Source organism: Scomber japonicus, chromosome 1 (assembly GCF_027409825.1).
Source record: "Scomber japonicus isolate fScoJap1 chromosome 1, fScoJap1.pri, whole genome shotgun sequence".
NCBI lineage: Eukaryota > Metazoa > Chordata > Actinopteri > Scombriformes > Scombridae > Scomber > Scomber japonicus.
In genome coordinates, this window is record NC_070578.1 from 43,406,371 (window position 1) to 43,420,063 (window position 13,693).

The following is a 13,693-nucleotide window of genomic DNA, read 5'->3' on the forward strand; positions in this document are numbered from 1 at the left end:
AGCGCTGGAGTTCCAGGCACTGGCGGTCAGGATGGAGCTCCTTCTGCACCTCAACGAACCGAGCGTGTCTGCTGCTGCCTGTCATGAAACTATGTATATTGTTCACTGTATCAAAAAATGCGCTGACATGTCCGGACACCTTTGATGCTGCACATAGCACCAAATTCAGTCTGTGAGAATTACAGTGGACATACACAGCCTGAGGAAACGTTTGTTTTAAAACAACATGCACACCTCCCTTGTTTCCTGACATAACGGAGGCCCCGTCGAAACTGAAGCCAACACACAGAGATGGGTCAAGTTGTAGTGGTTCAATCACCTGCAGTATTTTCTCTGCAATAGCAACTGCGCTCATGTCATTTGTGTCCACAAATCCAATTGCCCGTTCTTTTATTTTTCCTCCATTAATGTATCTCACACAAACAGTTCACGTTTTGACTCATCCTTGTATTCATCTGCCATGAGGGCGTAATAGGTACCCGGTTCACGTATTTCTGCTTTGATCTTGCGCAACAACAAAGAAGCAGCTGACTCGAGCAGCTCATTTTGAACATCGGGGCTCATCAAAGTTCCGTTTCTGGGCAGCTGCTCCAGACGACTTTGGATCTGTGGGTCATATTTGCACATGAACTTGAACAGCTCAAGGAAGTTTCCTCTATTAAGCGCATCCGCATCCTCCCTGTGACCTCTTAGGGAGATGTCCTGCTTGGCACAAAACAGTACAATATCCAAAACGACTTTTAGATGGTCTCGATTCCTCTCAATGAACAAAGAGTCCATGGCATCACGGTTCATTTGGTTTAGCACATTTCCCCGGCCTGAACTTTGATTAGCCCAGTAGCTTTGAAATTTCTCATGTGAAAGGGAGTGAGGTTTGCTCCTCTGGTGCTTGTCGCATGCCTGACGCAGATGTTTCCAGTCTACAAACCCTTCTCTGACAAATGGGCCGTCAGCTCCGCCGGCAAAATGTCTGCACATTTTACAGAAAATCGCGTTCGCTTTTACACTGTATTCCAACCAAGAAAACTCTCCATACCACTTGGATGAGAAACACCGTGATTTTCCATTTTTAACTGTGCAGGGAAATTCCTTCAGTTGTGGCTGTGAAGGTGGTTCCTCAATAGCTGATAAATCAGTGGGCAAAGCCACGTCAGGCTGGCCGGGAGAGAGCGCTGGTGGTGGGGAGCAGGCGACCGGGGTTGGTGGGCTAACCGTATTGCAGGTAGAAGAGTCTGTAAAACCGGGCTCTGTGGGCTCGGCTGTTGGAGGCAGTGGTGTGTCATCTTCTTCGAGTCTGGGTCGTTTAAAATATGACATTAAAGTGCTTTGTTTCATCATTTTCCTAGCCGTCGACTGGAGTCAAAAGTCCGCTGGCTAACTGTGTTGCTAGGCTTTTTGCCCCGCTCGCTGCACTTCTCGCGCGTAACTGTTACCATGGCAACGACAGCGAGACGCGAGTAGTGCTCTGGGGTCCAATATCTTTTTTTTTTCTTCTTTTTTTTTTAGAAAGAAAGAAACATATATAGGATATATACTGTAGAATAAGTCGAATTAAAATTCCCTGATTTCAAAAATGTTTTTTTTTTTTTTTTTAATTCCTCAAACGTGGATGGGCGGGCCAGTGATTCATGTGGGCGGCACTGGCCCGGCCAGGCCCACTCCTGCCTACGCGCCTGACATGAATGACATGTTAGTAGAATATAAACCCAGTAGAGCTCTGAGACCTACTGACTCAGGTCAGATAGTTGAGCCCAGAGCTCTGAGATCTACTGACTCAGGTCAGATAGTTGAGCCCAGAGCTCTGAGATCTACTGACTCAGGTCAGATAGTTGAGCCCAGAGCTCTGAGATCTACTGACTCAGGTCAGATAGTTGAGCCCAGAGTTCAAACTAAACATGGTGAAGCAGCTTTTAGCTGTTATGCTGCACACAACTGGAACAAACTACCAGCAGAACTGAAATCAGCCCCAACTGTGAACACTTTTAAATCCAGGTTAAAAACATTTCTCTTCTCCTGAGCTTATGATTGAGCTCTTTTAAAGCACTTTACATTTTAATCTTTCATTTGCACTCTATGTCCTTTTAATGATTTTAAAGCTAATTTATTATTTTATGCTGCAATCATTTTATGTATGTCTTGCTATTTTTCTGTACTTTGTTTTTATTATGGGGGGGGGGGGTGGGGGGGGTTAATTGTATGTTTTAATGTTTCTCAAATTACATGTTTTTCTGTTTTATGTAAAGCACATTGAGTTGCCATTGTGTATGAAATGCGCTATATAAATAAAACTGCCTTGCCTTACAGAGGACACAGAGAGACTGAACCAGACCAGACTGTAAACCCAGCATACAGAGGTTGAGTGAATGTGGTGTTGAAGGTGTGGAGGTGGATCAGTGTGTCAGAGGAGACTCTGTAGAAGGACAGAGTGCCAGCAGGACAGTCCACATACACTGCTACTCTGTTAGAGACAGAGGAGGAGGAGGAGGAGGAGGAGGAGGAGGAGGAGGAGGAGATGGATGTTTTTGTCTTATTGTGACAGACAGAGTAACCATCATCATCACAGCAGATCAGACACCAGGACTGATCATTGTCTCCAAACAAACAGTCATAACTGTCTCCTTTCCTTCTGATTCTTCTGTAACTCACTGATATATAAACTCCTCCTCTCCTCTCGACCTCCCAGTAACAGCGACCAGTCAGAACATTTCTACACAGCAGCTGAGGCCAGTAGTCAAATCTGTCTGGATGATCAGGATATGACTGATCCTTCTTCACATATGTCACCTTCCTGTTGTTATCAGACAGTTTGAGGTTTCTGTTCATTGAGTTTGGATCCAGTTCCAGTTCACAGGCATCTGATGGAGAGAACGAGACACAATACAGCTGCAGTTTATCATCTGTTGATTTATTAACTACTTTACTGAAACCATTCAAACTTAAACCATCTCCATGACAACTGAGACATCACTGAGGAAGACCATGAGATGTGACTGAAAGCTTTGGACATACAGAGTAAGTGAACCTTTAACAGTTCAGTTAGAACATGAACAGTCAACATGACAGTGATATTCAGTAATATTCATGTTTGTTCATCAGGTTTGGTGTAAAGTGAAGGTCTTTGCACATCAAGTCTGTTATTTTCATCTCAAACTGTCGTCTGTTACAAACACATTTTAGTCCAAATGCTCCAAACAGCTGAAGTCAGTATGAATGAATGAACTTTATCTGCAGGAGAGACATGAGGGACATTTTGGAGCAGGTAGCGCCACCATCAGAGGCGGTCCTGACTAGTCTTGCGCCCAAATCCTTCATCACACAAAAAATAAGATAAATAAATGAAATATAGTATGTAAACACCAAAGTAAATTACACACATCCGTCATCATACAAATGAATAAAATAAAATAAATAAATGAAAAATACTAATAATTAACGTAATCTGACAGACTTTCAACCTTTTTACAACTGGCATTAAAATGTTTTCTGGGGGATTAGATTGTTAGGCTAACCCTAACCCTGCTATCAGGGAGTGCTTGACTACATGAACGTGCAGGTGTAAAGTTATTCATTTATTTATTGCATTTTCACATAACCCAATAACTTACATGTAGCTATAACAGGTCTGTATTAATTTTATAAATATATTATTATTTATTTGGAAGCAGCAGTTTGTGTTGTGTGGCCTGGGATCATAATCATCACAGGTCAGTCTATCCCCCGCCCCCCCCCCCCCTTGCTTTTCCTCTGAGAATGAGGGTAGCCTATTAAAGCCCATAGACTGTATATAAGATAAGTTAAGATAAGTTAAAGCCTTGGATGTACATCCATGGCTGAGGCTGTATCTGTTGACTGTATGTTATCACAGTGGAAGGCTAAGCTCGAGCAGGTATGCGTTTTCACCATCCACACGACCCTGGGACCAGGTTTCAGAAAGCTTCGTTTTCAGGCAATGCGTTTACAGTATTCGTTTGGACGATCGGCCAAAACGATGCAAAACATCTGCGTTTAAACCAAAAAAGTGTCTCCGTGTGGATGATGGCCCCTGGGACTCACTCACAACCTGCTCACATCCTCTGCAGTCGCAAATTGACCCCCCCCTCCCCCCTTTGCCTTTTCTTCTGACACACACAACCTGTAGGCCTATACATGACTCTCAGCAGCAAGTTGACGTGATAGTAGGGGCGCCTCATCGCCCACTGCACCAACTTGATGTGGAAATGAGCGTATTAGTCTAGAAAACTGGCGCTTTTCTTTTTTTTGAGGAGTCGGACGGACTTTTTTTTCCTTTTTTTTTTTTTGAGAGCGCTCATGCGACCCCAAGTAGATTGCACCCTGGGCGGTTGCCCACATTGCCCATAGCAAAAACCGCCACTGGCCACATTTATAAAGCATTTCTCTTTTAACTCCTGAACTGTGACCAACAGAAGGAAATTTCTGTTTCATGGATTCATTGGTTCAAGATAAATGTCAGTTTAGGCCACGCCCATTTCAGACTAAACACATTTTCCATCATTTTGATCTTTTTTCACTTCTTTTACATATTTCATCCAGTTTTTCTCAAAGTTCTCATGAATCAAACTGAAAACACACTCACACTTCCTCACACCAGGTTTCAGTCTCTGCAGTCCACCATGGTCCATCCTGGAGGAAGAGACAAAGACACAATCAGCTTCATACACCTTCACTCATATCCACCATTAAACATGAACCACAGTCCCTCAGTTAGTCAGAGTGTCTGTCCATCTGTCCATACCTGAGAGTGTCCACCTGTCTGTCCATACCTGAGAATGTCCACCTGTCCATACCTGACAGTGTACACCTGTCTGTCCATACTTGAGAGTGTCCACCTGTCTGTCCATACCTGAGAGTGTCCACCTGTCTGTCCATACCTGAGAGTGTCCATCTGCCCATACCTGAGAGTGTCCACCTGTCTGTCCATACCTGACAGTGTCCACCTGTCTGTCCATACCTGACAGTGTCCACCTGTCTGTCCATACCTGAGTGTGTCCACCTGTCTGTCCATACCTGAGAGTGTCCACCTGTCTGTCCATACCTGAGAGTGTCCAGTCTCCAGTGTGGATCCTTCAGTCCAGCAGACAGAAGCTTCTCTCCTGATTCTCCTGGATGATTGAAGCTCAGGTCCAGCTCTCTCAGATGGGAGGGGTTGGCCTTCAGAGCTGAGGCCAGAGAAGCACAGCCTTTCTTTGTGATCAGACATCCTAACAGACTGAAGACACACAACAGTTTGTCTAATGAGCTTAAAAACATTCTCAACTCAATAAACAGGATTTTGTCCTTCAGGCCTTTATGTTCACACTCAGCGCCCCCTGCTGTATGTTGGTGTCATGCAGATACATTTTAGGTTAGTAGAAGCAGAGAAAGCACATGTTGCTGCTGGAGGATGAAACTGCTGAAGCTCAGAGTTTAATCTAATTCTGTTTTTACTTTGATAGAAGAAAGTTCTTTTAAGTTAAATATTGTTTGACAGAATTTCTGAAGACAGTAAGAAGATTTAATAGAAATTTATTGATGTTTGATGTTAATATTCTTCATTTTAAATGACGATCACTGCATATACGGAACACTTTCTGGCATAGACAACTTTATTTGACAGTAGAGAGACAGGACAATATGGGAGAGGGGGGTGTGACATGCAGAAAGGTCCGCCGGCTGGGACTTGAACCGGGATCCGCTGCATATATGGCTTGCGCTTGTTCTGGCAATATTTATTATCAAAAATATTTTAATAATTTATTATCTTTTATTATCTTTCTCTAGTTTATTCAGTCGTCTGCAGACGGACTCCTTGCTGTCTCAAGCGTGAGATGGCACAGCGAGCCCAGAGCAGAGGAAATAGTCAGATTATAATCAATACATTATCTAGTGAAAGGATGAGCAGAGCAGATTATATACAATAAATTAAATTATCTTGTTCTACCATCAGAACAATGTAAGCACAATAGTCACGTCATTATAACATACATGATGTCATGGTCAGCAGATTATGACACACACATACACCTAATCATACCACCTGCACACTAGACTTTTATAGATAGATAGATAGATACTTTATTGTCCCCGAGGGAAATTAACTTGGATTACTCGGGTTAAGGTTTTAAATAAAACTGACCTCAGAGTTTCAAGTGTACAGTTTCGACTCTTCAGTCCAGCAGAAAGCTGCTTCACTCCTGAATCCTGCAGGTTGTTGTTACTCAGGTCCAGATCTCTCAGACTAGAGGACTGGGAGCTGAGAACTGAGGACAGAGCTGCACAGCTTCTCTCTGAGAGGTTACAGCCACTCAACCTGGAGAATTATTTTAATAAGTCAATTCACAGATCCAATATATAAAAACAGTAAAAGCTTGATGGGTAAACGTTTACAGACAGTTTAATCCTGACCTGAGAGTTTCCAGTGTACAGTGTGGACTCTCCAGTCCAGCAGAAAGCTGCTTCACTCCTGAATCCTGCAGGTTGTTGTTACTCAGGTCCAGATCTCTCAGACTAGAGGACTGGGAGGTGAGAACTGAGGACAGAGCTGCACAGCTTCTCTCTGAGAGGTTACAGTCAGTCAACCTGGAGAAGAATCAGCAGAATAAAAGAATTGCAAACATTACTTTTCTTCATTGAGCAAAGATGAAACTACATTAATCTGGATAGTTCTGTGTGCACCTACAGAGCTTTGTTGGAGGCTTTGACCACTGGCAGCAGCCTCAGAAGAGCCTCCTCTGAAGCAGAGTATTTCTTCAGGTCAAACACGTCCAGATCTTTTTCTGATGACAGTAAGATGAAGACCAGAGCTGACCACTGAGCAGGAGACAGTTCATCTGTGGAGAGACTTCCTGATCTCAGGGACTGTTGGATCTCCTCCACTAGAGAACGATCATTCAGTTCATTCAGACAGTGGAACAGATTGATGCTTCTCTCTGCAGACACATTCTCACTGATCTTCTTTTTGATGTACTCGACTGCTTTTGGATTGGTCTTTGAGCTACTTCCTGTCTGTGTCAGCAGACCTTGTAGGAAAGTCTTAGTGGTCTGCAGTGAAAGACCCAGGAGGAAACGGAGGAACAAGTCCAGGTGTCCACTTGGACTCTTTAAGGCCTCGTCCACAGCACTCTGGTAGAAACGTGTTGATTTGCCTCTGATCACTTCAGACCGCTGTGATGTTGTTTGTTTTCCTGCCAGCAGATTGACTCCAGACTTGATGAATGTCAGATGGACATGAAGAGCAGCCAGAAACTCCTGAACACTCAGATGGACGAAGCAGAACACCTTGTCCTGGTACAGCCCTCTCTCCTCTTTAAAGACCTGTGTGAACACTCCTGAGTACACTGAGGCTGCTCTGATATCGATGCCACACTCTGTCAGGTCTGATTCATAGAAGATCAGGTTGCCTTTCTGCAGCTGCTCAAAAGCCAGTTTTCCCAGAGACTCAATCATCTTCCAGCTCTCTGGACTCCAGTGTGGATCTGTCTCAGCTCCTCCATCATACTTGATGTTCTTCATTTTGGACTGAACCACCAGGAAGTGGATGTACATCTCAGTCAGGGTCTTGGGCAGCTCTCCTTCCTCTCTGCTTTTCAACACATCCTCCAGAACTGTAGCAGTGATCCAGCAGAAGACTGGGATGTGGCACATGATGTGGAGGCTTCGTGATGTCTTGATGTGGGAGATGATGGTGCTGGCCTGCTCCTCATCTCTGAATCTCTTCCTGAAGTACTCTTTCTTCTGTGGGTCAGTGAACCCTCTGACCTCTGTCACCATGCCGACACACTCAGGAGGGATCTGATTGGCTGCTGCAGGTCGTGTGGTTATCCAGAGGCGAGCAGAGGGAAGCAGTTTCCCCCTGATGAGGTTTGTCAGCAGCACATCCACTGAGGTGGACTCTGTAACATCAGTCAGGATCTCAGTGTTGTGGAAGTCCAGAGGAAGTCGACACTCATCCAGACCGTCAAAGATGAACACAACCTGGAACTCTTCAAACCTGCAGATTCCTGCTTCTTTGGTTTCAGTAAAGAAGTGATGAACAAGTTCCACCAAGCTGTACTTTTTCTCTTTCACCACATTCAGCTCTCTGAAAGTGAATGGAAATGTGAAGTGTATGTCCTGGTTGGCTTTGTCTTCAGCCCAGTCCAGAGTGAACTTCTGTGTTAAGACTGTTTTCCCAATGCCAGCCACTCCCTTTGTCATCACTGTTCTGATTGGTTCATCTCTTCCAGGTGAGCCTTTAAAGATGTCTTCTTGTCTGATTGTTGTTTCTGGTCTGTCTGGTTTCCTGGATGCTGTTTCAATCTGTCTGACCTCATGTTCATCATTGACCTCTGCAGTCCCTCCCTCTGTGATGTAGAGCGGTGTGTAGATCTGATTCAGAAGGGTTGGGTTTCCTGCTTTAGCGATCCCCTCAAACAGACACTGGAACTTCTTCTTCAGGTTAGACTTGAGTTTACGTCGACACGTTCCTGAATGAACAAACAACAAATGAAATCAGTGAGTGGATCCTACAGAAAGTCCAGAAACCTGAACATGTAAGTGTGTCTGTGTAGTTTTTCCTCCTCCATTAGTTTTATTCAGCTCATCAGTGGAGGACAAACAGCCTCTGATCTGATGCAGATGTGTGCAGCATATTTACAGCAGAGTTTGAAATATAAACCTCTCCCATGTTGCCTCCATTTCCTCTCCATCATGTTAAATCTATTAAAATCCTCTTACTCTGCAGACGCTCAGCCAGCTCCTCCTGCTTCATTCTCCTCAGGAAGTGCACTGTGATCTTCAGAAATGCCTCTCTGCTGCTCCTCCTCTGCTCTTCCTCCTCACCGTCCAACACCTCCTCATCCTCACTCTGACTCTCTAAGCATTCTGGGTCATCTGGACTCAGACCCCTCTGGACTCTCTTCAGCTCGTTCTTCACAAAAGTGAGGATGTTCTCCTCCAGCAGCTGGAACAGAAAGATAAAGTGAACATTTCATTTAAACTGGTAGAACACAACATGTGATTCATGTGTCAGTCTGAAGGCCTGCTGGTCTAAACAGAGCAGCATGGACACTGTTAGGACCTGAATGCTACTTTACTATTTCATCTGTGGTTGATGGAGTTAATAGTAAAAGGTGTGTTTGTACATGTACACACCATAAATATGGAGTCCAGCTGTGTTTGATGCTGCTGTGCAGACTGATCACTGGGAACCTCTGAGCTCTGCTGCTGAACTCTGTGGAGAAAACATCACGTTTAAGGACATTTAATGACTCAAATCTGCACTCAGCTTATTAAAGACGTTCTGTCATGATGACTAAATGAACTCCTGTAAATGCTGCTCTGATTACTGGATGTTAAATTCTTACCTTCTAACAGTAGGCCATCCATCTTTAAACTTAATACCACGACCCATAGATCGGTCGCTCTTCATGGACACACTGCTGGGTTCAGGACAGTCTGCTCTCTGCTGCTGCATCCTGATACTAATGAAGGAGTGAAAAAGTGAAATGCTGTATCTTTTAATATTGTCCTAATTTGTCATCAGTGTTGACTGTGGTGAAGCCAATGACTATTTTTCACATTGTGAAGCCTAGACCCCTGAAATATGAACCAAGGACAACCAAGGAGGGTTGGACTCCGCCAGGGCTGCCCTTTGTCACCGATCCTGTTCATAATCTTTATGGACAGGATTTCTAGGTGCAGCCAGGGTGTGGAGGGGGTCCGGTTTGGTGACCTCAGGATTGGACTGCTTTTTGCAGATGATGTGGTCCTGTTGGCTTCATCAGACCGGGACCTCCAACTCTCACTGGATCGGTTCGCAGCCGAGTGTGAAGCGGCCGGGATGAGAATCAGCACCTCCAAATCTGAGTCCATGGTCCTCAACTGGAAAAGGGTGGGGTGCACTCTCCGGGTCGGGGATGAGATCCTGCCCCAAGTGGAGGAGTTCAAGTACCTCGGGGTCTTGTTCACAGTGAGGGAAGGATGGAGCGTGAGATCGACAGGCGGATCGGTGCGGCGTCTGCAGTAATGCGGACTCTGCACAGATCCGTCGTGGTGAAGAGAGAGCTGAGCCGAAAGGTTCCTACCCTCACCTCTGGTCATGAGCTTTGGGTTCCTACCCTCACCTCTGGTCATGAGCTTTGGGTTCCTACCCTCACCTCTGGTCATGAGCTTTGGGTTCCTACCCTCACCTCTGGTCATGAGCTTTGGGTTCCTACCCTCACCTCTGGTCATGAGCTTTGGGTTCCTACCCTCACCTCTGGTCATGAGCTTTGGGTCGTGACCCAAAGAACAAGATCGCGGGTACAAGCGGCTGAAATGAGCTTCCTCCGTAGGCTGGCTGGGCTCTCCCTTAGAGATAGGGTGAGAAGCTCAGTTATCCGGGAGGAGCTCGGAGTAGACCGGCTGCTCCTCCGCGTTGAGAGGAGCCAGATAAGGAGGTCCAGGAACTAGTCAGGATGCCTCCCGGACGCCTCCCTGGTGAGGTGTTTAGGGCCTGTCCCACCGGTAGGAGACCCAGGACACGCTGGAGAGACTATGTCTCTCGGCTGGCCTGGGAACGCCTCGGGATCCCCCGCGAAGAGCTGGACGAAGTGGCTGGGGAGAGGGAAGTCTGGGCTTCCTGCTTAGGCTGCTGCCCCCGAGACCCGACCAGGATAAGAGGAAGAGGACGGACGGATTGTCTGTGGTGTTTGTGCCTGGTTCACCTGCTCCGCCCCACATAACCCTAACCCATACAGCGATTTTTAAGTTCTTACCTTCCATCAGCAGGTTGTCCATCTTTAAACTTAATAAGACGACCCATAGACCGGTCACTCTTCATGGACACACAGCTGGGTTCAGGAGAGTCTGCTCTCTGCTGCTGCATCCTGATACAAACAAACAAATCAAAGAGTTTAAAAAGATGAATGTTGAGCAGACTGTCAGCAGCTGAAGTTTTAGAAGCAGAATGAAAATCAGTAAGAAGACAGTGGATGAGAAACGTTCTCCTGTTCATCAAAATGTCATCTGATGAAAGATGCTGTCTCATCTTAGTTGATTAGTTGACTAATCAGTGGTTGAGCTCTTTGTTAACTCTCAAAGTTAGTAGTTCATTCTGAGTTATTGTGACTTATTATTCAGTAGTTGAGTGTCAGATGTGACAGTGAGTGTGAATAATGATGGTGGAGTGATGTGAGTGGAGAACAGTGATGGACAGTTAGAGATCCTCATCTCACCTCTGAGCTTTGGTCTGGCTGTCATGTTCCCCACACAGAGAGCTTTTAGAGGGAGGGACTCCCTCCTCTCTGTCCTCACACTGATCCATAGCAGAGAAACACCTTCACACAAACACAACAACATGCTCATTCATTACAACCAGCTGCACATCACACAGGTCTGCACTGCTGTCTAACATCCTGTCATTATTCATTCCACCACCAGATGGAGCCACAGTAACAAACTATTTAAAGACTTTCACTCAGCTTTAATGTTTAATTTAGCTTGGTTTCTGAATGTTCCACTGACTTTTCATTTGCCTGATTAAATAACTGAATATCATGAATGAAAAGATGTTTTCAACAGTATTTCTGTCACCTTCTTTTAACACATTTCATAGTATATTATTATATGGCTTTTATTACCTGTTCATCACTAACCGTCCCACCTGTGAAACAAACTCTTTCTGTTGTAACTGTGGATTAGTTATTATAATAACTGTCATAATGTTTGTCAGGTTCAAGATGACTGAATGAGGTGACCTTTGATACGACCAATTAAATGAGTCAAACACACAATTACTGACTTCAAGAAACAGTTTTACAAAAACAACAGTCAATCACTTTAGCCTATTTATCTAAAGTTTAGTACAATGAATGTCATCGTACCCAAACCCTTTAACAGCCAGGTTCAGGTGTTGGCAGGGTGCTGAACCATAAAAGATGAGTCTAATCTTTATATTATATGGAGTACATACTGTATATTACATGTTCATACTCATATTACTCATTTCATCATTATATATATTTATCACTATAACTACCATCTCTACTGTTATCAGATCATTTTAACAGCTGCTGACACAAACATGATGAAAACTGTCGGCTACGTTTCCTTTAGATGCTGAAAATCATCTGAATGAAGCTGATGAGTGAAGGTGAAATATATCAGCAGCTTCAACCAGCCAGCGATAGTGCCATCAACATTTAAACAAGCAGAAGAAGAAGAAACATGTAACTCACAGCAGGAGGTTTTTAAGGTCTGTTGGTTCACAAACAGTCTCATCTCTCTGTGTTCATCTTTAATCTGAAGTCTTCTTTAAGGAAATCTGATCACAGAACAGCAGCTCTGAACTTTGGAACAACTGAAGTCAAATATTAACAGACAGGATGAATCTTTATCACCTGAATCATGTGTCCTCATAAACATACTGTCCTCATTAATGCTGCAAAAACCTCACTGTCATCATATACAATGCCCTTAGATCAACGCCATTGCACCTGTGGGATGGGATGCGAGAGGAGGTATGGCATTGATGGATGTCTGCCTGGTCTCTGTGGGAAGTTGAAAGACACTTCAGCCCTTCAGCTAACAGCCTTGCATCGGGTTTGTCCACCAGAATGTGCTTCAAGCTGGCTGGAGATTGACAAAGGGGGCATGAAGAGTGTTCTCTGTACCACTGGTTGAGGCAGGACGTCATAGGTGGTTCGAATGACGAAGTTGGTTCGATGTGATTTCATGTCGCACAACTCCTTCCAAGAGAACTTTCTCTTCTCAACCTCCTCCCATCGCATCCACTGGCCCTGCTCTGCTCTGAGAAACCACCTTTGCACGCCTCATAGCCTGCTTTTGTTGGTGTACTGCTACAACCACCAGACCTCAGCGCTGCGATGGGGTTGCTTTGTGCCAAGATGGTCAACTCTCTCCGAGGACGAGGACTCCTCTCCCTTGCTGTACCTGACCAAAAATGTCCTGATGCTTGAGGGCTGCCTTTGCCTGCTGGATAGCAACAGCTGGGGTCCACTTCCTTCCAGTTACCATGGTAGCAGCTGTTTGGGCGACATATCAGTCAATGTCATTTCCTACCTTACTTTGGAGCACTGTACTCCTCTCTTAGACTGGACTAGTTGTTTCTTTCAGACTCAGAGACAAGTGTGTGCCTTTTTTCCCTCCATTTATTGTAGCACCACATCCTGACTGATACCCATCATGATAATCAACCTTTTCTGAACCTCCTACTTAACTTGGTCCTTTGAGCTTGGGCTGACTATCGTCATGGATTCACAGACATTAGAAGGGAAACCTGACCCCTTCCTCATCTGAAAGATTATGAAGTCCAATATCCTGGAATTAGAGATGCTGCACTCCAAACATACAGATATACATGGGTTAAAGGGTGATGGACGTTTGGATGACAATAAAAAGAAGAGGACATGATTGAATTTGATGATCCTGTGCCTACTGGTCAGTTTACAATCATGAAGGAAATCTTGGTGACAATGAAGGCTATCCAACATCAAATGGACAAACGCACATGACCAAGTTGGAATTACATCATTTCATGAGTATATATATTATATCATCCATTTTGTCAGTAAAGTGAGGATGCTTTCAACAATAATGTCATGAATAGTTTTTATTGATGATCAGATCAAATACATGTGAGAAGCACAAAAACACTGTGGACAGATGTTATTAGATAGAAACATGAACAGAGCTGCATGCTGCTCGTTGGATCCTG

General features: G+C 44.6%; 1 protein-coding gene across 1 annotated transcript; it reads right to left on the reverse strand.

Annotated features, from left to right (window-relative positions):
- Positions 1 to 414: 414 nt before the first annotated feature.
- LOC128373064 (NLR family CARD domain-containing protein 3-like) lies at positions 415 to 9,451 on the reverse strand. The gene is made up of 8 exons (XM_053333326.1): positions 9,350 to 9,451; positions 9,130 to 9,195; positions 8,713 to 8,938; positions 6,677 to 8,462; positions 6,403 to 6,576; positions 6,130 to 6,307; positions 2,340 to 2,844; positions 415 to 1,259 (listed from the first exon to the last, which is right to left on the reverse strand). The coding sequence occupies exons 1-8, from the start codon at positions 9,449 to 9,451 to the stop codon at positions 415 to 417; spliced, it is 3,882 nt and encodes a 1,293-aa protein (XP_053189301.1).
- Positions 9,452 to 13,693: the final 4,242 nt, after the last annotated feature.

Excerpts from the sequence above, each read along its gene's own strand:
- LOC128373064 (XM_053333326.1), bottom strand. The coding sequence starts at position 9,451 with ATGCAGCAGCAGAGAGCAGACTGTCCTGAACCCAGCAGTGTGTCCATG. Across the intron at positions 2,845-6,129 it reads CACTTGAAACTCTGAGGTCA|CTGGAACTGGATCCAAACTC; the intron begins GTTTTATTTAAA and ends GATGCCTGTGAA. Across the intron at positions 1,260-2,339 it reads TCAACCTCTGTATGCTGGGT|CCGAGCCCACAGAGCCCGGT; the intron begins TTACAGTCTGGT and ends TGCCTCCAACAG.